Raw genomic sequence first — 26,472 nt, forward strand, 5'->3', positions numbered from 1 at the left:
GGATTGGGTGGGATCTGGCAAACACTGCCAGGCACAGTGCTTTATACCAATGTGAATCCTCCTGGTAGGTGAGGAGGCCTAAACTTAAAAAGTATGCAGCTGAGGATACAGGCTTTGATAGCCTGTTCTTCATCAAGAGCTCAAGACCACAACAGCAACACAGAGGTGGAAGATGGAGAGAAAAATTGCAGGTGGGCTTCTGGAATAAACTGGAGGGTAAGAGACAGAAGTGCAGCTCAGAAACTTTGAGGGCTATGTGAGGAGGAAGAAAAGGAGGAAAAGGCACGGGGGAAAACAAAGCAAGCTGTGATGAGGAGCTGTATCCCTACATGGTGTGCTGCACTGAGTGCATTCAATTCCAGATAGAGTGTGCACACACACACTTACTGTGGGAAAAATGAATACTCCAGTTCTGAATTAAGAGTCTTTAGCCATTTGCTGCTTAATGGAAGATTTCATTATACTTGGAAGCAAGGCCAGCCCCTACTCTCTTGCTGAGGGTACCTGTCAGGATCCCAGCTGCTAGGCCTGCCTTTGTGCCAGTGGGTGGACAGAGTGGGCTTCATGGGCTCTGTAAATTCAGGTGCTAGTTACTTGTGGATTGTCCAACCATAAAGGCTCAGAGGCAAATGGAGGTCTTTCCAATTTGCCTTGTAGAGACTTGGTTTGAATCTACTCATGGCAAGGTCTACAATCCAGCCCTCCTTGAAGCTGGGGCCAGTGGTGGCAGGATGGGGTCCTGCCAGGAGTCCTTCCCACCCTGCTGTGGGAAGGTGTGCAGCAGTTGTGATGCCCATGGCTACCTGCTACTATGCCATGCAAAGAGACTTGAGTGGGGCAGCACATGTGTCGGGGGCAACACAGCTGCGTGGATGCAGGCTGTGCCCATGCTGGTGTATTCTTCTGGAGAGCTCTGCTCCCACAGGGCTAAACAGCACATCCAGGGCCTGTCTGGAGTGGAGTTAGCTTGGTGCTGGGTCCCCTGGTGCAGTCTGCCTGGGGAGCCGAGCCCTCAGCTGGGACTAACTGGGGTCAGGGCATCCTCTCCACCAGCCCAGAAGGCTGTAATGGCTGGAACCAGAACAGACAGCTTGCGGGTTTGCAGATGAGAGTGTCCGTGTTTCAAGCATATTGCTTATAAAGTTGCTGGTAGGTCCATCAAAGAGCTTTTGACAGGTTGATATCACTGCAGGCTAGACTGGAAGCTCCACAGCAAAACTTGGAGGTGCTGAAATAAAAGGCTGAAAGAGAGCTCCTTTTGTCTTGCGCTGATGATGCCCCAGTTTAGTGTTGGTGCAAATGCACTTTGTAGAAGACTGAAAGTTGGTAGCTGATGTTTAAAGAATCCACTTTGGAGCCTTGTAGAGCACTCTGCATAGGAGACAGGAATGAAATACTGTACCTAGGTGGGAAGAAAATGACTGTGGCACAAAGCAGAATATGGTGTAAAAGGGAAGAATGTTGTATTTCAGTTCTTTGATGTGGGCAAAAAGAAGTTTGTTGATTTCCAAGTACAGGAGAAACAGGATTTTAAACAATAGTTTTTACTTGGAATAAGAACCTGATGTACTACATATGCTTTGAAATGCTGCTTGGATGTTACTGGAGCACATGCAGCTCTTCTGCAGTGATTTTGCCAACTGCTCAGCCAAGGGCCAAGAAAATGCCTGTTAAAAAGGAAATGCCTGTTAAAAATTAACTAGCAACTGATAAATCATATATAAACGGCTCAGAGAGCATGGTGATGTCATCAGTATCTGATCTGCTTGCTTGTCTCATGGCTGCCCAAGTCCCTTTGTGATGTTTTTTTGGTTTTCTTTGCTCTCTGTATGGGGACCTTCTAGGTGCAGCAAATCCTTCAGGAGAGAAAGTCAGATGTCTTTCTCTGAGCAGCTGAGAGGATTAATTTTAATCCAGAGCAAGGTCTTTTGTATGGTATTAACAAAGGACCTGATCTCATGCCATGGAAGTCAGTGTCAGCTGGGTCCAAAACAGTTTCAGCATGCCTCACCTGACTGTGGTGGTAGCAAAAAGGCCAACGTGACAGTCCTGGCTTCTGCAAGTTACAGTCAAACTAAACTTGTTTATAAGCTTCCCCTCTTCAATCATGCTGGGTGCTGGAGGCTTTTAACTGTGCTGCTGCTTTTAAGTAATTGCTATGGCAGGTTAGGCCATTTGACCTGTCTCTACCGTGGTGATGTATGAAGAGAACAGTGTGCAGCAGTAGTGTTTGAATGCAAATTCAAGTAAATGGCGTTTACCTGCCTCCAGGTGCATGGTGTAAGCATTTGCCAACTCCTCTTATCTGCCACATGGATGAGTTTACTCACCTTACTTACAGCGGTATAAACAAGGGTGTGGAGATGTGCACAGAGAAAATTCCTCATGGTGTCTTGAAGATGTTTGAGGGGCTCCCAGGCAGCCTTGTTGCTTGGCTGGAAACTCCAGCAGGTGAAGATTGAGACCCCTGGAGCATCCTGTGCATGTTTTGCTGCAGTTCCCTTACAGATGCAAGACATTTGTCTTCACAAGCACAGTCATCAAAGCGTAGAGCTCGTTTATGCAGTCTGTAACAACTCCATTAAGGGGATACGTGCCTCATCGCTGGGACTTAAAGCGTGGGTTGTCTAGATTGAGTGTTGGGATGCAGTCATCATTCCAGGGATGCTTTTAATTGTGAGGTTTGAAAATTCCCCTCACATAGTATTTTACATGCCACAAGATCACCTTGCAGTCACTTGTTGGCAGCCTTGGGTGGTTTGGAGATGCCATGTTACCAGGCTGTCCCAGGCAGCCCAGCCATTGTAAAACTCACCATTTGAAGTGTGTGTCAGTTCGTATCAGGGCCAGAAATGGAGCCCAGGTGTTTTGCAGTCCCATACTGGTGTGCAGGTTCAGGATTGCTTGCATTCCCCATTTGTCCTTCCTGTGGTTTCACTCATAGTTGCTTCTTGAAGTGTCATAGCTCAGATTCATTTCCCACATGCTCAGGATATTGCCTTGTTTGTTTGTTTGGGGTTTTTTTTTGTACAGTTCACTACCTATTTGGTGAGACCTGGGGGATTTTGGTCAGAGCAGCTAGTACAGAGACTGGTACCGAATGGGTGTCTTCTGTTGTGGGTCCCTCAATAAGAAGGAAGAAGACTTGTATGTCAGGGAAGGGAAAACTCCTCCTTACCTTCATCAAGGAACATAAAAGTTTGAACTGGCCCAGTGTCTTTAGTAGCACAGCTCATAACTCTGATAAAAACTGAGAGAAAAATGAAAAGAGTTGCACATGTTCAGGACCAGACATTCCCAGCAGCTGCAGAGGGTTAGACATCGTTTGTGTGTTTGCTGTGATGTCAGACACATTCTTTGGACTAAGTGGTGTCTAGGGGTGGGGGTGGCTGAATAGAAGATGAGGAACAGTATTACAAAAATCCTGAGCTAGCTGCCCATGTACCGGAGCTCTGTGACCAAGCCATATTTGAATGCTTACAATTTTTGCCCAGCTCTCTAGCTGCCTGTGTAAGCTGCTCAAAGGCTATGTGGTGATGAAGGCATCCTTTGATGTACCATGTACTTTCTCTGTCTATTTTTCATACTAATGGTATCTTTTTCAAGCCTCAGTCGCATACCTTTATTTGGCAAACAAATTACTCCAATAAAAGCTGGCAAAGTGTCTCATGGTGAATCTTACCAGCAAGCATGTGAGTGTGCCAAGGCTGCTTGCTAATATGCACCCAAGTTGCCAGAGTGATGAGGACTCCCAACACAAAACTGCCTGATGCACCTTATGTGGGTAAATAGACATCACTCCCTTTTGGCAATCAGCCCTCAGTAATGGAGTTCAGCCAATTAAAATAACTTTCTATAAGCAAGATAGAACTGGTGGCATATAACAGGGAGTGTGTTATTCACTCACAGTTTAATGACACATCTAACTATGAAATAAAAGTGCCTGGTTTCTGTGTAAATTCTTGTACACTATAGAGTTGTGGCATTTAATATAAATGAGCAATTTCAGTGCCTTCAAGCTCTGTCTATACACTGTAAGGCACAATGACTGAAGGGATCCCTTCGACTATATCAAGAATTGTGTACTTTGTATTTGAGAACACTAAACATCTCGTCTGAGCATGGAAATCTTGAGGAGCCCTTATGGGATCACAGCTTTTCCTGTCCTCCAGCCAGTACAAGAAATTGAGGGAAAGTGACATTTCCTGAACTAACTCAGAACTTGAGAGGGATGGAAGTCAATGTCTCTCTTGGATGCTCCTCTGAATCCTTCTTAATCAAACTTCTTGCTCTAAATAGTCTTCCAGTTATTTTCCTCATTTAAGAGTGTAGCTGGCACTACTCAGTGGTTTTTTGGGTTTAGTTTTCTGCTCACATCAGGCTGGACATTGCTGAGAACTCTGGTGTGACATCACCAGCTGAAGTGGCACACGTCACCTGAGCTCTTGTGCTAGAGCAGGGATGGACAGTGCATTTCACTGTGCCACTCTCAGTATTTATATGGAGATGGAAAGGTCCAGGAAAAGGGGAGTAAGTTTACTTTCATTTTGCATCCCAAAATACTAAGATCCAATGAGTAAGTTCCAACATTGTGTGGAGCTAAATAACAGGCAACAGACAAGTTCTTTTAAGTCAGGCAGCAATTTTTTAAATTCATTTAAAATTTGGATGTTGCCTTTGATCTGTTATTGATCACATATCAGGGTGTACTTTTGGCTGCTTATCTTTTTTTTCTGGGCATTTGTGCTACACATGTATTGCAGTGCTCATCTGGGAATAAAATAATGTAAAAACATACTTTGAGTTGGCAGTAGTTCCTCTTTGTTTGGCAGAACCACTGTGAAGAAGCTGTGTGACAACCTGAGACACGGGATCTGAGGAAAAATTGGTTTAGGAGTGGACTATGCAGCTCTTCCAGCAGAACTATCTGTGGGGCTTCCTGTTGTGCTGCTTCTGTGGATGGAGAACTTGCTATAAGGAGAAAGACTGACGGGATGTTGTTTGAGAGCTGCAGCAGGAGGAGGACCAAGGGCAACTCTTCATTCTCCTTTCACACCAAACTCTGCATGGGCCAAGAGTACAGGGAGAGGTACAGCCCAGAAACACAGCTGTCTGTCCCCCTATTGATTTCACTTGCTTGCAGGCCCTGAAGGCTGTAGCCAGGGTCAGTGGTTTTTTACCAGGTGTGGAAGAAAGTGTGATCGCAACTGAGGACACCAGTCACAGTCCTTGCTAGGGCTTGGACCCTGGTGCAGAGGTGGTGGATCCAAGTATCCTTGGGATTTTATTCATAGATATTTTTTGGGAGACTGTGCCACAGCTGCATCTCTGCAATGCTGCTGTCTGTACAGAAATAGGTAGTGCATGGGGTAGGCAAGGGAAGACAACTACTTGTCCCTCTCCTCAGTACTCACTCTTCTAGCTTTGACACCACCTGCCCTAGCTCTGGTCTTTAATGACTGGATTCTTGTTTGCTATCTCTGTTGTATTCATAGGTCTGCCAAGTATTTTTTGCAAAGCAGCCTCACCCAGTGCAGGCTAGTTGTGCAAACTAAGAGCCAAACCGTGTGCATTAGCATCAGGGACTGGCAGAGCATTTCCAAAGGAACGGATGTGTTTTATTATTCATGTCATGCTGCTGTGTCCTCAGAAAGCACTCTCTTCACCCACCAATAGTGCACTGGGCATGCCTCTCTGGGCTTAAATCAGGGCTTGTGCTTCATACATAAGGGAGTTCTGTCTCGGACCATCCTGACAGAAAGAAAAATCTGGGTCCATTTCTTTGAGTTTTTGACCTAAAGAGGGGATAGGGGTAAAAAGCAGGGGAGGAGGTGACATGGTCCCCTTCTTCTACTGGGCACCAGTGGTATCAGAGCAATGGTGGTGTCTCCCTGAAATCTCATGTGTCAAACTTACAACTCAAGCAAGCTTACAGCTCAAACTTTAGCACTAGTATGCAAGCAAATGCACTAAAATAAATCTCCAAGTACACACTGTACTGTACTTTGTCCTTCCAGGAGTTTACCAAACTCCAAAAGAATATCAGAAGGATTCTGGATGAGAGTCTGAACTGAGAACACGGGCTGTTGATAGGCACGATGAGAAAAAAACTAGCAGAAGAGTGTGAAAGAGTAAGATTCCTGGCCTGAACAGAAGCTAAAAGTCATAGAGTAGAAAGTTAACAAAAATCCCCAGAAAAGAGCTGCAGTATCTTGTGGTCAGAGGAAAGTGGGATTTGGCTGCATGACAGAAAGAGAAGCATCCGCATTCTATGTGCTAGATAAATACTTGACTTCCTTGCTCAAACACTCAGTACTAGCTTCAGCCTTACTGCACACAGTGTATGCAATTATACATACAGTGTTTCCTGGTGCATGAAGTACAGAGGTGCTGTGGCCCTTTTGCCTGAGAGATGTGGTATCTGTGCTACCTGTAGAAGAGTGGTTTGATGGCCGTAGAGGCTTCTTCTGGGTCTTGGGGAGTCCTTTAACAGTTGGATTATAGGAAAACAGTGAAGTAGCAAAAACCTGCCCACGTGCTACAGAATGAGGTTAAGTATTATTAAGAACAAAGAAAGAATGAGTTGATTCTTAACAGCCATTGGGAAGCAGGCTGAGCATGAATAACGATGGAGTGCCTGATCTGTAGAGCAGGGAATTGTTTATTTCTGTTTTTATCCAGAAAATTCAAGTCTACTTTGCTTCACTGTTCAATGTTATTAAGAAAACGAGGGATGGCTCTATATTTTTGACATGTACCAAGCAAGTGTAAGCATTATATCCCACCTGTCTCACTGGAGTGAAGTTTCTCAGGAGAAAAAAAGCGACCTAACATGAACAGTTCAGTAAGGACTGAACCAGATCCAGTAATGGGATCAACTATCCTGATCCCAGTAATGACACCCAGACTATTTGTCAAGTTTGAGAGAAAAAGAATAAACTGTTCTCTTTTTTAAACATATAGGCTGCCTTAGCCCGAAGCAACCAGGTGCTTTTGTCTAGAGGGCAATTTGCTTCAAAGCAAAGGAACAGAGTTTGGGCTTGGCAGAGGTTGTGCAAGTGCACAAGGAAAATGGGTAGGAATGGAGCAGCTACAATGTGATTTGATTCATTTTGAACTTAGAATTCTGAAAACCTATAGAGAGCTGGTGTCTGAACTCTCTAAGTACTTCAAGCTGTACTGTTAAAAGTTGTCTGAAGGTCTTCAGTCCGTTGACATCTTACTGTAAACCAAATAAATAAAGCATTTGGTGGGCCTTCAAAATGCATTTCCTCACTTATTGGTAGGTTAGTTTGAGGCAGTAAGTGTACTCAGAGAAAGCATCAACTCTCAAGTCTTGAGGAGGTTTCTGCGTCCTTTCAAACTGCTACTGGAACTTACCACTAAAATGTCTCTTATTTCTTTTCTAAAGTTGCAGGTTTACACCAATGTACCGCTCATTTTCGTTTTTGGTTTACAATTGGTGTGGAAAAATCTGAAGTCATAAAACCTTCTGTGACAGGACATCAGGATAGAACAGCAGGTAAGAAGTGTTTTAACTACCGGGGAAATTTTGCTCATTTGGGGTTCGAGATACAAATCTAAATCAATAAAAACTGCATAGGATTTAACTGGGCCTTGGCTGACGATTAATGGCTCTGCCTGTCCACTGTTTGCCATTGACATTTTTCAGACAGACATCTCTTGTTTATCTTGTTTCATACCTTTCAATGCAGAGTGAACAGGTTTCAAGGTGACTGTCACAATGCCTGGCTTCATCCAAAGTTCCTGATGTTAGCGATCTTTGTGACGATTGCTATGCCTCATTTGCAGGGGGGAACAACCTGTCATGGGGTGCATGTAGAGGGCCCTGGCACTGGGACTGGAGGCAGGCGCTACTGCTGTCCTCCATGAGGACTAAGATGCTGCTGTTACAAGCTTTCTTCCACTCAGGGGCATCTTCTTCATATGACTCTTATTAGGGTTGTTGTTATAATAATCTCCACCTCTATTAGAACCACTGTTTTTCAACCTCCAAGCCTACGGTAACTTACTGAAGGAAACCTGGGGAAGCTTCTCCCTAGAATGAATGGGCTTTATTGAAAGCAGCAATGAGTTACCAGCACAGCTCTGTGGAGAGGCGAGGTGACTGGAGCTTGGAAACAAAATCTTTTCTTGGATTCCTTCTGTTGTGCCCCTTTTGATGTCAGCAAATGCAGCAAAGGCACACTGCCACTGCTGAAGGTACGCCTTATTTACGAAGAATCTTAATTTTCAATCTTTTTTGGGGAAAAAAGTTTAACATTTCTTTTAAGAACATTATGAGCCAGCAAGAGGTTGTACAGTACATTTGACAAATACTTTCAGGTTAATTTAGTGCAATTTCTTCTGTTTGCCCAAGTATTTAGGAATTTCTTTTGGCAGAGTTACCTATTTATTAAACCCTCAGCAGGAAGAGCAGCTATAACCTACTTCCTAGGAAGACCCCAGGCCCCATTCTCATCTCTTTCTTGAGGCTCGTCTGGAAATGGCAGGGTCTGCTTGGTAGCAGCTGAGGCGCAGGGTTGCCTGGAGCTGCCCAAGAGTGCTGAGCGGGACCCGCAGCTCCCCCCACCCGCTGCCACCTCATCTACCAGCAGCACCGAGAGCAGGGAACACATACTGCGGGGCAGAAGTGGCTGTGCTGAGCCCCGCAGAGCCAGGCTCGCAAGGGCAGCCCTGACGGCTGCTCTCAGCCTGCACCTCAGTTGTTACAAGGCTTTATAGCATTACTTCCTTACTTTTAACAATGGAATGCATTCGTAACACACAGACCCCAAATCTTCCTCGTGCCACCTGTTTATCTTCTGCCTTCGAGTTCTGGGTTTCAAGGGCCATTTGTAAAGAGGCAAAATACTTTCAGTCTCACAGAGCAAAGGGACAGACTTCAATCTAACCAAGGAGCCTCAGTCTCAGGGAGCTGTAGTAATAGGTGAAGAGCGTCTTCCTCCACTCTAGATGAACCAAACTAAAAATACATTCATCTTGTTTTCTGCTAAAGAATTAAACAGTTTATGCAGGTTCAGTTACGTGGGGAATATGGGAGCTGCTGCTGCTTGGGCAGTGGATGTTTATATTGCAGAAGCTCTTACATTACCTCTGAAAGTGCTCTTTTAAAGAGTCAGGTTGAAAATTGTTATTCTTCCTTTTGAGTGATACATATAATGTTCTCATCATGTTATGGCAAAATGTACTTTTGTTTTTCAGTCCAGTGATGAGACATACCTCACTTGGGAACTGCCATCTTTTGGTTCATTTCACTGCAATAGAAATTAGACTTTTGATCCAGAAATGAAAACAAGATTTCTAATTAGTAGCAAGTAACAGCCTCTTTTACTGATTATTTTAAAATAAGGACAAGGTATTTCAACTATTCACAAATAATTCAGACATATTACAAAGTAATTAAGAGAAAAATATTGTGATCATATTTGAAGCAAAATGGTTTAAAAATACGTTGGGTCTTTTTTTTTCTTTTAAAAATATTTGTTGATAAAGAGTTTTGCAGAAGAAAAGATCTGTTTGGTCAGATAAACTTCTGCTGTACATTCTGTGCTTTGCCCTAGGGGACAAACTGGAAAAATATTTTCAAAACAGTACTTTGTCAGAAATGGGAGTTTGGAATATGACCTCTAATGGACTTGCAAGTTTTGTCTCTGTGGGCTTTGTGCGAGGCTTAATGTGATTTTTCTTAATGGTAGTTTCATAACATGACATGAAGTTGACATTTACTTTACATTGTGTTCAAGTATTTAAAAGATCTGAGACCTATTTCTTCTATATATACATATTTTTGAAGCTTTAAGAATGCATCACCAATAACTCTTGATCAATCTTTTGTCATTTCCTTAAATGTTACAATTTCTTTGTCAAATTTAGAATTGTTAGCAGCAGTGAAGTGGTTGGACTCTATGATCTTTTGCAACTGAAATGATTCCATGACTTGATGTTCCTCATTTGAAAAAAAATCCCAAACCAAACAGAAGAATTCCCTGGGAAACTGCACACAACATGCATGATACATAACTAAAGAAACTAGTCCAAAGTTCTGATCAATTTTTAGTTCCAGCTAGAGATAACAGTTTTTCTAATTCTAAAGAGTAAAATGTTTATTATGTACAGAAGGACTGGATGGAAGATGGACATTTGACAGAGATCACTCGAGCCACCTCATGCTCTGAACAGTTCACCTGCTGTGAAGGCAGCTGCGTTTTTGTTGTGGCTGGGTGCAACCCAGCTACGGGGAGGGAACACTCCTGGTGGTGTCAGCGGGCTCAGTCTGACAAAATTCAAGGGATCTTCTCCAGGCTGCTCAGTCTTCAGCTGAACCAGGAGCTCCTTACAGGACTGAGAGCCCGGGCGCTTGCTCCCGGGCTAAATTCAAACACGTACAGCGTTGTTAGATGCTGGTTTATATCAGGTAAGGGTTTGGTCTTTTGCCTTCAGCACGCTATGACGTGAAAAACTGCACCAGCATTTTTCAATGAGCACCATCAACAGACACTGGTAACGTATCTATTGGCACGCGAGCGGGATCAAAGAATAAGCTGAACTCTTGTTGCGTATAGTAAGAAAGCACAGATGCCACTTACCTTGCAACTAGAGTCTGGAAATATTAAGACCATAAATATGCTAATAACCGTACACATATACACAAACCTCAGCAGCAATGTTACAGGATGCAGTGCCTACTCTACAGAACTGCTTTGTGTTAATACAGATACGACACCAAAATAAATGCTATTTAACAAGAAGCAAGCCCTTCTTCAAAGGTCAAGGCAGCAAGCTAAAGTTCAGGCCCAGGCTTCCGCTGAAGCGAGACTAGTCCCACTCTCTATCAAATCTAATCCTCACTATGGGGACAAAATGGCTATCAGTTAACACTAAAACTTTATGAGCTGGAGCTTTCTTCTGCCACCATTTGTCAGTCTCCCTTTTCCACAAGTGCTCTTTGTGCGACCACTCACTGTGCTTAATGGCGGACAAAGTTATTACATATAAAATACAATTTAAGGGTAAGGATTAACAGGAACAAACAGCATGTGACTGGAGTTCCTGAATCCTGGGAGCTGCTCTCCATGTTTGTAAGTGAAGTTTCAGTGAGATTGTACTTAGCAGACCACTAAGAAATTGTCGTTCTCCATCTTCATTTTCGTGCAGCTTTGTTTCAAAGCTTAGTAGGAATAGCAAGAAAAGGGCTAGAGGAGATGACTCTGCTGTCTCATTGTCTTTACTAATGCTCTTCTGAGCAGCGTCCTCTCCTCAACATCACGTCATCTAGTCCAATATCCCCAGTTCTTCCTTTCCCTTTCTCTCCTTTGAAAATAACCTGGAAAGAGAAACAGAATTGTATATAACAGGGTACAATAAAATAGAATAATAGAATTGTAAGAGAGTGCAAAAATAAAGTAAAACAAAAGGAGTTTTGGTTGAAAGAGGTCTCAACAGTATGAGGGCAAAAGCTCAGGCCATTTTAAGTGACCCACAAAAGCCCATTTATGAGTGTTTTTTCTTATTTCTGATCCTTTCCCTTCTTCACTTTGTCAGGATCGTTGGGAAAAATCAGCAGTTCAGGACAGAGATGCACCGTCTGTTAAGGCATGATGAACTTCCACATAAGAGAATCTGGAGTGCTTTCTACATGTGATCTCTGCACTGGTTCCATTGTCACAATAGAGGAGCTTTCCATTGCTAAAGCACCTTCCAGCTGCTTTAGTTGTGTGAACTAGAAATGCCCATCCTGTATTTAACACATTGTGGCTGCAGCAGACTCATGGTAACCTGCAGAGGTACCGTCTCATCATAAAAAGGCAGCAGAAGTTAGGCTAGATTTACTGAAGATTACTACTAGTCCATACTTAGCCTGAAATTCAACAAATATAAAGCTTGATGAGGAGGACTGAAGTGTACATCAAGAGAATGGCCAGCTGACTTGAAGAAACACTTTCCATAAACCAGCATTGCTCACCTGTACTACTGCTACAGATTCAGAAGCCTCAGCTGTTTAATTTGGTCAGTGGTATTGACCATGGCTTAAAAATTATTTGAAGCCAAGAGCAAAACTTTTTGTAAGAGTCTACTGTTATCACTGAGCTGGAAAGAGTTAATACAGATTAACAAGTCAGAAATTCATCTGTGTAGTTAAAAATGTATTGGATGCCTGACAAAAGCACACGTAAATAAGGAGTAGGAACAGAGGAGATCAAGGAAACTCTGAAAAAATAATTTGGTATATTTGACATAGAAATGACTGATTTTGGGTGCACTTTGGAAATAATTTACACAGAGCTGATTCATTAGAAAGTGCAATGAAGGATTGTGGTGTCCATTCACATTCCTCTCAGGTGTTTTGTTGCTTTTGGTTTTTAATTAGCTAGAAAACAAAGCTTCCATATTTCCTCCTGCTTTCTCAGTGGCAGAGGCCTTCCTTGCTTACTCCATTTGCGTTCATTCCCTGCCCCTTGGAATAAATGTCAGCATGGTTCAGGTCAGGAGCCCGAGCTCCCTCCTCAAGCTGGCTGGAAAAGATCCTGAACTCCACTGTTGTGTCAGGGGCCACAAGGCAGCTATGCTCTGTGGTTGGTTATGGTTGGCAAGCCATGCAGACAGCCACTGCTGGGCTGATCAAGAGAGACAGTGCAAACAAAGGGGAACTGCTGGTCCTCTTTAATGTCTCTACAACTCACTTGTTTTTCTGCCAGGCAACACAATAAGTGATAAAAATGTAAAGAAATGCTCAATCAGGTGAGACATCTGAGGATTGCCTCCAGTTTTAAAGTCAATGGAAAAGGGCAATAATGTTACAAATGTTTATATTCTCAGTCTGACATTCACTTACAGCTAATAGAAGGTCAAACAGCTTTGTTACTATTGCTGAGGCAAAGTTTTCAGAGAATCATCTGCAGTAACTACAGCCTTAATATGAATTTTAGGTCTATATACTCTGCATATGTGTTGCAACCTGTGCCCATGTGTGATCTTTTTAGACCCCCTGGAGTCAGGCCCTTCTCAAATCCCTTCTTCAGATCTGAAATAGAAACTACCTTTAAAGTTAGGCAGAGGTTGAAGAAAATGCTAATAAGCTTTTGATATCAGTTTATTGACTGATGTTTCTAAGACTTCCAAGTATTAAAAGTTTCTCCATGGCACTTCAGACAGCTTCTTTTGACCACATTAAACCATTTTGGCATAGTTAGGGCATCATTTACCTCCTTGGCCAGATCAGTTGCAAGCATGCTGAAGAACATAAATCCATGTGAGACTTCACATGTAACCTTCCCGAACTATCAAAACCAACTTAGTTTCAATATCTTTGCCCTGGTTTAGCCAGTTATTAATCCTCAAGGGATGATTCTTCTTATTTCATGGCACTGTATTATTTAAAGCATTGCTCATGAGCAATCTTGATAGAGGCTTTTTTGTAAACCCATGTACAGTATGCCATTGTCCATTAGACTGCTCTTTCCCCCATGGTGATTCATTCCCTTAGGACAGGCTGTACGAGGTAGCTCAGAACAGGCTACTTTGTTGTCCTCTATGTATCTGTTGCTGTAGGTTGGATTATTTTTATTTTGCACAAAACTAATTTGAAGAAATGCACAATGACCCTCCCATCCTTTCACAGAATCTCAAGTGCTGGAAAGGACCTTGAAAAATCATCTAGTCCAAGCCCCCTACCAGAGCAGGACCACCTAGAGTAGGTCACACAGGAACTCATCCAGCTGGGTTTTGAATGTCTCCAGAGAAAGAGACTCAACAACCCATCTGGGCAGTCCATTCTAGTGCTCTGTCCTTTGTGTGATTCCATTGGAAGCATCAAAGCAGTAATACACAGCCTGAAACTGGACCAAGACCACCAACAGTCCATACACCGTGGCAGCTTCTGCAGCTTCTCACACGAAAACCAGCACACACCTCAGTACTTACACTCTTGATGCCCAGGCCTCGTAACGTTATGTGTGTCTGCCTCCAGCCGTGGCCACCAGTCCTGCCCCAGACGGCTGGTCCGTGAGCACCGTTTCTCCTCACAAAAACTTGGAGTGCACCCGAATGCAGCCCGGGCACCTTATGCCTGAACGACAGGCACAGGTCACTGGTCTGAGCCACGTGACCCAATGGCAGGATGAGGTGCGCAACTCTTCCTTCTTTGCCTTTGGGCTCAGAGATGGTAAGATACTGTCCCCCTGCAAAACAAAAAGCAGTTAGTATGTCGTGGAGGGTTTTTTTAACCTTCTGCTACGTTGCAGAGGACCAAATGCACAGAGTCATTAAAAACACAAGAAATGTAAAAGGAGTCCACAAGGTTCAGTGAGTCCTAAATAAAGCACATAGTTACTGGAAGGTGAACCTAGAAGGAAGGCATCTTCCTCCCGCAGGGTGAGACTCACACTGCAAGTCTTCTGTTTGCAGTGGTACCAGGTTAGCTCTTGCCCATCCAATTTCTTTTTTACAAAGCAAATAATACCTTCTTCGAAAATGAAAATTTCCCGTATTCCTTCACTTCAGACAAGCCCTTGGTGACCACATGATTTTAAACCCACAGTGACATTAAAGCTACTTGTGGACATTTACACATTTTGTGAACTGCAGTTTTTTGCTGTTGGACAGAGGAATGAGAAGGCCAGTGTAAATATTGTCATGTAATTGAGCTGTGGTTCTGTCCCTTTCCTTTTGTTTGGGGACTGCTTTAATAACATTAAGCCTCAAAGTGCATCCATGTAGCAAACACATGTAAGCCTTTTGATTTAACTCTTAATCTGGATTGGATTCAGAAAGCTGGAAAAAGTGATGATTTGCAAATATCTATTAACTCGATACACTCCCTGAAGTCTTCTCTGACAATATTAAATTGTCAGTGAACATACATACTTAATTTAGAACTACATTATTATGTGTGATCATGTAATGAAGTAAAGGAAACACCTAGAACATGAAAAGTGGAGGATCTCAGATATGGTAACATCCATTAAACCTAAAAAAGGGAATATACTTCCATAAGTCCCATGGAAACTCAAAAGTACAATAAATGAGACTTCACTCTTGGGAGAAAAACCACACCTATACTTTTTCTTTGTACTTGAATTAAAATGTGCATTATTTATGGTTTTTTAATGAGATCAGATTTTAAAATATTTTTTTTTATTAAAAAAATCCAAGTTTAATGAAGTTAAGGGAGAGGTGGCATTTAGGCTCCTTAGTTGAAACCAATAATGTAGAAATATTAGGGGTTTGTAATATTCTTGACATTCCCAGTCCTTAATTATAGAACAGACAATGTACCAGGGCTTGTCACACACTTAAAAAAACCCCAACCTTGTCTCCAATTCTCGATTTCTAGAAAGGTTTTTGAGTTCTTTGCTGTGTGGAATCCCATTGAAACCAAAGTATTATGCTGTTGTCTGGGGCCCTTAGCTGCATTTGGGTCATTTGTCCAAGATTCTGTTAAAGTTTTTTAGGGTCAGGATTTTGGTTTATTTTCAATGCATTGTTTTTCCATCAAGGTCACTAACTGCTAAAATAAGCATAATAGAGTTTAAATAACTGCCTGTGTTTGTTGTAGATTCAGTTATATCACTGTGAAAGTACTGACTCATTAACTGCATCTGTTTCAGATAGTTACAGTGACTGAACCCAATCAATAGGAAACAGACTTGTGTGAGCACAAAGCCAACATATCTGTAGGCAAGTGCCTGCAGGAAAAGGTCCCCTTAAATCAGCATTTTCAGCATGCAAGATAAGCTTATACGGCTTCAGTGTGCCACCTTTCAAAACCCACATTCTGATAAACCAATAAATAGCAAACTCAGAAAGGTGAAAGCAAACACTCAGGAGCAAGCTGTGAAAATAAAACCTTGCAACAAGGTATTCCAGACAGGAGGGAGCGGGGGGTGTGACTTCAAGGGACTAGTTTTAACAGGTTATGTCAACAGCAGCAGAACATACACAGGAAACAAAAACTGAGATTGTTCCTGACTGAGGAGCAATGCAGGAGGAAAAAGAAATCTAAAAAAACCCAAAAAACAGTTCAAAATCTTAGTTCTGGAATTTAGTATGTATTGAAATGCTTCTGGAGTACAGGTGATGAATATGCTTTGAGTGACTTACTTTGTCACAAAGCAAGCATTTTAAAATCCATTGTTTAAAATGATGTTTGAATTATGTGCAATCTCTTTTAAAATGCCGATCTGCAGGCAGGTGACAGAGACCTGTTTGCTCATCCGCAAGAGAAAGCAGCTCTGCTCTCCCAGTCATGCATGAGACTTCGTAAGTGTTGTAAGGAGCACGGGGAAACACTATTGTATGCCTGTGGGTGAGGAGAGGGCTTTCCCAGTCAATGAAGACAGTACTTCCACTTTGCCAGCTAAACAGCCTGGAAAAGGTGCCAGGTCACCCGCTGTGGTGGCAAATGACTGTCTAGTCACTGACAGTGTAAAGACAGGCCTCTGTAATGGAGGTGATACCTAAGGAAAATGGCTCCCAGTGCCCCCATCCTCTCTTAACCTATAACATCTCACTGCCTGAATGCACGTCTCCTTCTGAAGCCTGCCCTCCCATTACACAGGGTAAGCATTGTGCACTTCAAAGGCTGCTCTTCAGAAGCAATCCTGCTCATGTGGGCAGTCAGAGGCCCCCATCTCATCCCTGGGCCTGTGGGGCAGGCGCTGCCAGGGGAAGGGCACATGGACAAGGACAGAAGACCTCTCAGTGCCACATGGCACAGCCCCACAGCCTCTGGGGACAACATGGGGCTACCTTCCAGCAGTGAAGGTGGGCACTTTTGCTGGGAGTACACTGGCAGAGGTGGGCGAGCAGGACCTCTGGCTGCTTTGGCTGACCACCAGTGCCCATGCTGGTCTTCTCCTACGCTGCAACTGGCTCATTACAACTCCCCTGTAATGCTCATTGCAAGGTCACTTTTTACCATCCCAAACACGTCCATTTTTAGAAGTCTCTGAGTATGAGCACCAAACTTGTCTTCCTTCCCCTTGCTTAACAGTTTTCCTCCATATAGGTTGCTGTTACTTGAGTAGAATTCAGTAACATCAAACTGAGGGGTTAAACTAGAACACTTGGCAGCAGAACAAAGACCATTTCCAGTACTGTCTATAATTTTGCTAGTAACATGGAAATAATTATATTGGTGTGGTGGTTTGCAAAATAAACTGTTTCACTATAAGTAAAAGGTGTTCTCTAGTCCACACTTTTGTTCCATTTGGTTCTTTTAAGGCAGACAATCTTGTACTGAACACATTTACTACTCCTTCAGAGACATTCCTATTGTAAAGATACCAGCTGTGGTAAAATTGTAAGTTCTCAACTGCTCTTTCATGTTGGGAATCCTCAGTTTTTATTTTTATACACAGAAGAGGTGTGGGTGTGAAATATATCCTGGAACTAAAGGGAAGAAGCTGCATAAACTCATCGTGAGCACCACTACCAACCTCAAGCCTGGATGGTTCAACTACAGGATGTGATCGTACACAGGTACCTTACCTGAGGCATCTCTCACTGGTTCCCAGTGCAAGTCGTCATCTTTGTCCTTGATCCATCCACACAGTCCACTATCAAAACTGCAGCTGTGCACCAGCACACCTGGGCAGAACAGAGCAGGTCCATCCCCCCGCAAGAAAAGTGAAAATTAGAGTGGTTTGGATTGTTTTAGTTGGGGATCTACAGCAATTACCCCTGTGGCTCACTCACACTAGCAAGTAAATATGAAAATTACATACAGCAGGAGCATCAGAAAAAGAACCCACAAAAATACTAAAACAATAAAAAAGGATGCTAGTTCACACTATTTTTGTTCTAAATCTGGTAGGAAATAAAACTATAAAGGTTCACTTTGATGGTGGGGATTTTTTTCTTTTTACAAAGCACAGTTTAAACGAGGGACACAAAATGTAGGAGGTCCTATAAAAATGCATAAAATCCCACGAAATCTCAACACATCCTAAACCCCAGGCCCTGAACGAGAGCCATGATCTTTACCTGGGTCATCATTTGCTTCAAATTCATCGGCAGTAATCCCTCTTTCAATTTCGAGCATTTCCAACAGATTATTGCTCACTCCAGGCTGGCGTGGAACTGCAAGAAAAGTAGTTTTTCAGAAATGAATGGGATAAAGGGGTAGTTAGTGACCCCAATTCCTTATCTTTAATAAAATACCACAGAGCAGCTCTGGGCGTTGTGCATTTCTTGGATAATTCAATGTATTTAATTGTATTTGACATGAAGATTCCTAAACTTTCTGCATGTGATTTATGTTGTAACATTTATCTGCAAAAGGTGATTCCAAATCTGCTAAAGGCTCTTAGAATGAAAGCTCCCTTTTAACTGGGGGGGGGGGGAGGCAAAAAAGCCCTTGCTCGAACATTCCCTTCCACGCACTTTCCCGAGATGTTTATAGGAGAATGTCCACAGGAAGCAGTGGTAGTTGGAAGAGGCCCCACATGCACCTAACCTTCGAAACACAGCTGAAGGTACATCCATCTATCTGCAAAGGATCAGAGCTCAGGATTGTACTGAGAGGTGAGCAGAGGAGGAGCTCTACTGGAGGCTGAAATTCAACTGTAATTATACTTTTTGCTTTCCAACACAGTTTGTCCTTCAACTGCTGTTCTCAGCTGCAAGGAGACTTGTTAATTAATTAACTTAATAGCTATTTAGCAGAGCTTATTAGATATTTAGCAGCCAGGAAAACCCCCAGTTTAAGACATCTCTGTGAGTCCGATGGCTGCTGAAGTCAGGAGGCTACAAAGACTTTCACTGAAGATACTATGCCAGCCTGTGTAAGTGGCCAGAAATAGCACACCAAGGTCACGTCTGACGGACAGCTGTCAACTAGAGATAAAAAGATTGCACTGGATAGAGCTGTCTTGGAAACTCCTCTTTTAAGGGCAAGTCTAGTGCATAATTAGTAATAGCAGTAATGTACTTCAGGCGTGTCCTTAAATGTTATAGACACCTCTGGTATTTGTAAGGGCCTTATCTGTTAAAAACTTGACACATTTTCTATTTGCAGTGCTAAAATAAGTATCTTAATGTCTCTATATGCTTCTTAGGCAAGTAAGAACAAGAAGAACTGAGAGGATTTACAGTTCTAAACCGAAATAAAGGACTGTTGTTTTCAGGAAATCAAATCAAAGGTAAGAAGGAACTTCTTTTGCACTTGGATGAACTGTAAATAGCACTACTGCAAGAGCTCCTCTAAAGCCAGAAGACGAAGGTTGACCAAATGCTGATATATTTTAAAAGCAAAATTACAGGCTCTATAAATAATAATAAAAATAATAACAAATAATAAAAAGAATATAATAATATAAGATTATAAAATAATACAATGATAATCTAATAAAAAGAATAATAAACAAATACTACATAATAATAAATTAAAAGCTTGAAGTTTGTAGGAAACTGATTAACTCCTTAATATTATAGTCATTTTTGGAATCGTTATGTCTCAGGGGTTTTTTCCTTCCTTTTCTTTAAACCTCTATAGATTTTGGATTATGTTTATTTGCAGCTTAGGCTATTAATGCTCAAACAGCCTCAAGGACCTTAGGTTGGCTTGGTAGTAAATGCATGCTAATTTTTAAGGGTACATTGTTTGTAATCATATTTTTGCTGCTTCATTTAATCTCGGTTTTTGCTTACATGATTGGAATTTTGAGATTTAACATGAAAGAAACCATATAAATGTACCTGGTCCACACCACTCCCTGCAGTACATTAATGTACAAATACTATTTTAAATTATATATATATATCAATCTGTTCACCTCTGGCAGCAAAATAAATCTCAACAGGAATGTTCCAAAATCATCATTGACCCTTATTTGTTCCCATCAGGGAGGGAATCTGCTCTAACATGCAGGTGGGACGGTTGAACAAGCCCATCAAACAACAGAGGTGCTTATGGCAGTAAGAGCTGTTCTGGCACGTAACACCTTGCACTCTCATACTGCTCTAACTGCATAACAGTCATGGACATCCATGAGTAGCTTACAGAGCATGTGTGTATGAACTGTCTACCTCTGCCTAGCTACGTGTGGCACACACACTATCAGCACAGTTTAAATTCAGCTGCAGTGGATTTACTCAGGGATACTAAAAACTGTAATTTGATTTCTTCTGTTAAACATGGCCAGTCACCTGGGACAGCAAATTTTGCAGGAGTATTTCCTTACAAAGCTTGCTAAACTAACAGTATCCTGGGTGTTTCTTACTGTCATTTCTGGCAGGACAGTGCTCTGACTGCAATTTGCTTTAGGTAAGTCCTCTCAGTGGGGTTTTGCCTCACATTACAACCACATTGCAGACTGCTGCTTGTGCAATGCAGCAGTCACCATGCATGAAACATCTATGCTGCACCCCAGGAACTATCACTTTGCCTTTTCTCTTCTCAGGCTGCACTAAGGGAAAAAGACATCATTTCGTACACTATAAAGAACAAGTTGCCAATTCACTTCAGAATTGCTGAGCGCACCGTACATACACATAGTGTGGCTGCTAGTCTGGAATGGACACACAGCCTCTTCTAGAAGTGTCTTTTTATCAGCCACATCCACATAAAATAGAGATGAAAAAAGGCCAGTTCATGGGGGCTGAGGGAAAGGTAAGCTGCCTTCTCCCTGAAGCGCAGGAGGATTCTAGCCTGCAAGGAATCTCACAGTGTCATTGCCATCAGGCCTCCAGGCACCCACCAGTAACAGTATGCCTGCATCCTCTTCTCACCTAAGTTAACACTCTGCACATCCGTATCTTCCTGTTCTTCCCCTGTTTCTTAAGTTTTCCCTAGAGACCAAAGATTCACACCACAGACTCACAGACTGGTAGTCACAGGGCTCTAATGAACACTCTGACAGAAAGCAGAAACCTATTCCTAAGAGGAAACCTATTGCTGAGCTCTAAGATTTGTAGGACACTCAGAGGTCACCATCTCAGTGCTTGCCCTGTGGATTCCCTTCCCAATGCCCCATAGATCATGTTTATGGAAGATACGGCAGGAAATACTAGGAATTTGGTATTTGAGCTACTTCAGCTTACTAAAATATCAGTGCACAGCTATTCTCACAGAATCACAGAATGGTAGGAGTTGGAAGAGACCTTTAGAGATCATCTAGTCCAACCCCCTGCTCAAGCAGATTCAACTAGATCAGGTCACACAGGAACATGTCCAGGCGGGTCTTGAAAACCTCCAGAGAAGGAGACTGCAAACCCTCCCTGGGCAGCCTGTGCCAGGGCTCCCTCACCCTCACAATAAAGAAGCTTTTCCTTGTGTTAAAGTGGAACTTCTTGTGTTCCAGCTTCATCCCATTTTACCCCTTGTCCTATCACTGGAGACAACAAAGTCTCGTCCCATCCTCTGGATATCTACCCTTTAAGTACTTGTAAATGTTAATGAGATACCCCTCAGTCTTCTCCAAAGCTCAAGAGCCCGAGTTCCCACAGCCTTTCCTTATAAGAAAGATGCTCCAGTCCCTTCATCGTCTTGGTGGCCCTTCACTGGACTCTCTCCAAAAGTTCCCTGTCTCTCATGAGCTGAGGAGCCCAGAACTGGACACATTTTATACAAATCTGAGTTCTATATGTGCACAAGTATTCTCCAAATTAAAGTGGATATATTCGTCTATAATTAAAGCTCTAAAAAACCCAAAAAATCTTTAAAACTTTCTCTAAAGTCCTCTCCAAACACAGTTGTTAAGATATTCTAAAAGAACACGTTGCAAAGCTTTAAATCAGACACTTCAGTGCTCAGACCTAATTAAAGGAATGAGAGCTTGATACAAAACAAGAGTTACTGTAAGAGATGCAGGGCTCTAAATACGATCCATGTGTACACCACCACTTCTTGCTACAACTAATAAGTTGAATGGCAATCGTGGGAGAAAGTATTTGGCACCATTATTTTTTGCAAGCTTTCCAAATCCTTTCTGTGTACTTTATATAGCATATCAGTGTGCTTTTCAGTTAAGTTCAATGGTTTGATAAAGCTTGTTAAATATAAACTTGGCTTCTTTTTCTTGGAGAATTTTATAAGCTCTGAGTGAGCCAATACATCAACACTACCATGTACTGAAAAGTTCATGAGCTAAGCTCTTCTCAGATGCATGAATGGTGGGGGGAACATTTAATAACTGCTTAAGACTGATTTCTTTTCAGCTTTTTAATCCTTAGGGAAAACAGTAGGACTTTTTTACTTTTCCTCATTTACTTGCTAATTGTGGAATTTGGGAGTAAAAGAGATGGATTGTACATATATGAGGATTTTTGGAATTAGGGAATAATCATTATTTTGGTGTTACAAACACAAACCAAAACATGGAGTGAAGCTGCATGTTATTAGCAATTGTTATTACCATTAATAATGCAGTGTTCTCCCTTACAACAAACAACACATTCTTAATGCAATTCCATCCCACACAATAATCATGATCAAGCTTCATATTTGTTAAAAAAGAACAACGATTTTTTTTACTCAATAGTTACGAGTAGTTGTTAAATTCCACTGCAAAAAAAAAAATCCCACAAGTGGTGAGATCTCAAGCAGAACTAGCGGAAAACAGCTAAAAGGAAGGGTAGTCCAGAGGTCAGTCAGACTTGGTAAACATGAATACTTTCTGTTTTCCTCCAGGGTAGACGTTGATATATGCTGGGCTAGAAAGACAGGGCAACAGAGGGGTACACTTCACCCTTTTATCTGCATACACACAGTGTCCAGGATACCCTTCCTGAACTTCTGCAGACTCAAATTCTGCAGTGAGAATTACTTCAGGAAGGGCTTTCATGGACTGTCCTACCCTCTACCAGTACACCTCTGCATAAGAAGGGAGAGACTGTGATAGCCTGTGACCACTCTAAAGTCCAATCTTGTGTTTCTCAGGCAGTTACAAGGCTTATAAACTTTGACCTAAATCAAACATCTTACTATGTATCTTCCCAGATTTTCTGAAAAGTAACCTGCCTGCTTTTCAATTATCAACTTTTCAGGAGCTGCAGAGTTTCAGGGAAACAGACCAATTAAATAATCTACAAAAGCTTGCATATCAGATTTGGGGATAAAAGTAGCTCAAAGACTGATACTGAAGGTGGGATTTGTGAAACTCCTAGATCTTACGATTTACCTCCAGAGTACAAACTGCAGCAAAGTGCCTATATTAAATATTAAGAGACGTACATTTTAATAGGGGCCAGAACAGTGCAGACAAATGAAATGCTACTGTAAAATGATGCTACTCTAATGATATCACAGAATAACAAAACTCGCATTCTTTGCCTGTAGCATTTCCCTTTTTTCAACAGCTTCAAGGATCACATAACTGCATTTGCTGTACTAAGTACTTCTCAATCATTGAAAGGGGGAGAAGAAAGCACCAAGTTTTAATCCAATCTTTTAACTTACGAAATAACTCTTACGAGAAAGGTCTCCTGATTTCAGTCTAAGGGATAAGAAGGAAAATTGCTGAACTACGTTCTAATACTGATAAGAGGTTTTGTTCTTGCTCTGTTCATATTTAGCATTATGCTTTAAATTTATGCCTTTAATCCAGATCTTGATGGTAGCAGAAAGTCATAGTCTTATTCTGAAGTATGTTCTATTTGTTAGAGACTTTCTCCATCTGAGTAACCATAAAAGATTCCTCTGAACTTCAGGCTAGTTTGTATCACTCCTGAAATAGTTAAACATTAAGCCATGGCTGCATTCCTCCCTCATTGCCATTACCCCATATCCATATCCTTGGTGCCAGATTCCACTGTCTGCATCTGACTAAGTGGTTCAAAGGCCAAGTGTAGGAATTCCATTTTTAGAAGTACTCATTTTTTTCTCCTCTGAAAAAGCATCTCCCCAAAGTCACTGCAAGTGTTTGTAGAAAAGAAGTAAAGCATCTAAAGAAACACAACAACCCAATATCTTTCAAGAGTTGCAAAGGCATTTAAATAACATTATCAGCATTATTACAGTTTGTGTGCTGTCCCCACTGAACACACCAATTTCACCCATCCTCAGCTGATTTCAAGTTTAGTAGCACACTCCAGTGTTCCAAAGTGAAAGCTTAAGACAAGTTTACTCAATATGTGGGACAGCAGGTCAAATAAAAACAAAAGGAGAAAATTGAGTCTCCTTCCTTGGAGGTCTTCAAGACCCGCCTGGACATGTTCCTATGCGACCTGATCTAGGTGAACCTGCTTCTGCAGGGGGGTTGGACTAGACGATCTCTAAAGGTCCCTTCCAGTCCCTACCATTCTATAATTCTATGATAGGGAGCAACGATTCACCAAGGGTAAGCTCAGGAAAAGATTAAATAAGAATAGAAGCATCACATATTCAGATGGCTAAGCCAAGCAGCATTTCCCATTGTGTTGCATTGTCAAAGTCTGGCTAAGGCTTCAGAGCCTGAGCAGGTGCAAAAGGAAATAAAAAGTCCACACATCACATGACAACCTAGTTTAAAAACACAACTTTAAATACTAAAGTCTTCAGCAGGTGCTAAGGGCTGACAGATCAAAATTGCCAGTGGTTGCTGGCTATAGTGCTCTTTGTGCTGGGTTTTGTCTACCCTTGTGTGATAACTCACTATGTTCTGTGACTCTAGGATACAACAGCCCTTGGCAACACATGACGATGCAGCCATCAAAGACATTGTAACTCTTCTGAAGTCTGAAAAACAAAAATGAAATCCTACTTCATGATCTGATTGGAGTTAACATCAGCTTCCTCCTTTATTTTCCAAGACAATGAGCATTATGACTGAATTGCTGCCTGCATTCTCCCAAGGCAGACAAAGAAGGCAACAGAGAGTCTTTCTCTTGTCTTCTCTTTTCAGGCAGGCATATGGGGACCAAAGTGAAAGTTCATCTTTGAGCTTCTTTGCTGCCTCAAATAGAGAAGTAGATGTCATGGGGAAACAAACCCAGAGAGGTATAGTATTAGCCAAACAAAATTAGCTCATATTCACAACCCAAGAATACTGCAATGATGTCTGATGTAGGTGAGATTAAAACAGCAATAGTTTTAAAGAAGCTGAAGGAATTAACTGAAAAAGCCCATTCCCTGAGGAAGTACTGAGGCAAGTGAAAAATCAAGAAACATTTGAATGGGTGGCAGGAAGGGGATGGTGGTGTTGGCACACCCACTTGCCAGACAAGAAGCACACTAGAAGTTAGCTAAGGTTCCTAGTTACTTCAGTTTAAAGTTATGTATTATTTTTCCATCAGTGTTGTTAACATTGTGTTTGGCTGTGAGGAAGGCCTTTCTAGAGGCCCTGGCTCAGGCCTGGTGGAAATGCTGCCTCACAGGGAGCAGCTGCAGCCTAACTGTTCTCCCACCTGCCTGAGCAGTGGCAGGGCTGGCCTGCAGCATGCCAGCAAGAACCTGAAGCTTAATCCACTTGGCAAATGCCATCTGTACACTAACATGAAAGGCGCTTGAGCTACTGCACTTTATCTTGCATTTGCTACTGGCCAAGAACATGCAGGTAGCCAGTTCTGCAGCCCAGCTAATGCCCAGGAGCTCAGCACCCAGCAGTAATGCTCCCACGCTGCTGAACTCCTCCTGTGATGACATCTGGGGATAAATGAGTATTCTCTGTATTATCCTCAGAAGTACAGATCTCAGGGCAGGTAAGAACAAGCCAATTCATGCCCTGCACATCCCACTGCAGTAATATGTGTGGCTATAACTTTTCTACTTGCTTTTCTAGATGTCTCACATGAGGAAACGTAACTTCTTCCCCACAAACAGCTATGACAAGACTCAGTAGGTCAAGTAACACCTTACTCTACAGCAACATTTTCTTTGAAGGGGTAACACATTCTTCAGGAACCGAATTGTTTTGCAATCAACGATAGTTTTCAAAACCTAAACAAATGCTTTTGTGCACTCACTGAATAAATGACTCAAGACAGAGAGGTGAGATGAGACGCCTAGAGGATACTTTCAAAGTAGTCACAGAAGAAAAACAGAAAAACAAAAAGGAAAGAGACAATACTGCTTTTGTTAAGGGATATATCCTTTCCCATGTTTGTTCTATGTGCCATAATGTGAGCTTACAGACAGAATAGAAACTTTTACTTTCCTACTTTCCAAATCCCTGTATCTGAAGCATGGCCATTGAAAGCATTAGCTTCAAAATTGAACCTCTAGGGACAATACAGAAAGACCAATTGTAAATAGTAAGCTTTATCCAGATGATTATTATGACTTCATGAAAATAGCTGAAAACTATCCTTCTGCTTTAGAATGCCTGAGAACACCCACAACATGAGACAGTCTTGGAAGCGCAGTGCAAGCCTAGAATAACTGCCACAGAATTCTGTATTTGTAATTATTGGTTCCCATTATATTAAAATTTTAGGAGTCTCTACTCTCTTTCTTTTTAGAATTTTATATTAAAATGTATTTATATTTTAGCTGAATATAGATTATTTTAAAAATAAGCTTGAAAAAGCCAAAAG

The 26,472-nt window shown here is 42.0% G+C and overlaps 1 protein-coding gene across 4 annotated transcripts in view; it reads right to left on the reverse strand.

Moving 5' to 3' along the window:
* Positions 1-10,100: 10,100 nt before the first annotated feature.
* Positions 10,101-26,472, reverse strand: part of NPNT (nephronectin) — a 50,559-nt gene continuing 34,187 nt past the window's right edge. For 3 of the 4 annotated variants that reach the window (XM_061993895.1, XM_061993897.1, XM_061993896.1), the window contains 4 exons: positions 18,007-18,102; positions 17,512-17,610; positions 13,945-14,201; positions 10,101-11,347 (listed from right to left, as the gene is read on the reverse strand). In XM_061993895.1, the coding sequence (XP_061849879.1) occupies positions 11,252-11,347; positions 13,945-14,201; positions 17,512-17,610; positions 18,007-18,102 (548 nt within the window). In that variant the 3' untranslated portion in view covers positions 10,101-11,251. Of the gene's footprint in view, positions 11,348-13,932; positions 14,202-17,511; positions 17,611-18,006; positions 18,103-26,472 lie in introns of all 4 variants that reach the window. The other variant, XM_061993894.1, reaches the window with a different exon arrangement.

Source organism: Colius striatus, chromosome 3 (assembly GCF_028858725.1).
Source record: "Colius striatus isolate bColStr4 chromosome 3, bColStr4.1.hap1, whole genome shotgun sequence".
Taxonomy (NCBI): Eukaryota; Metazoa; Chordata; class Aves; order Coliiformes; family Coliidae; genus Colius; species Colius striatus.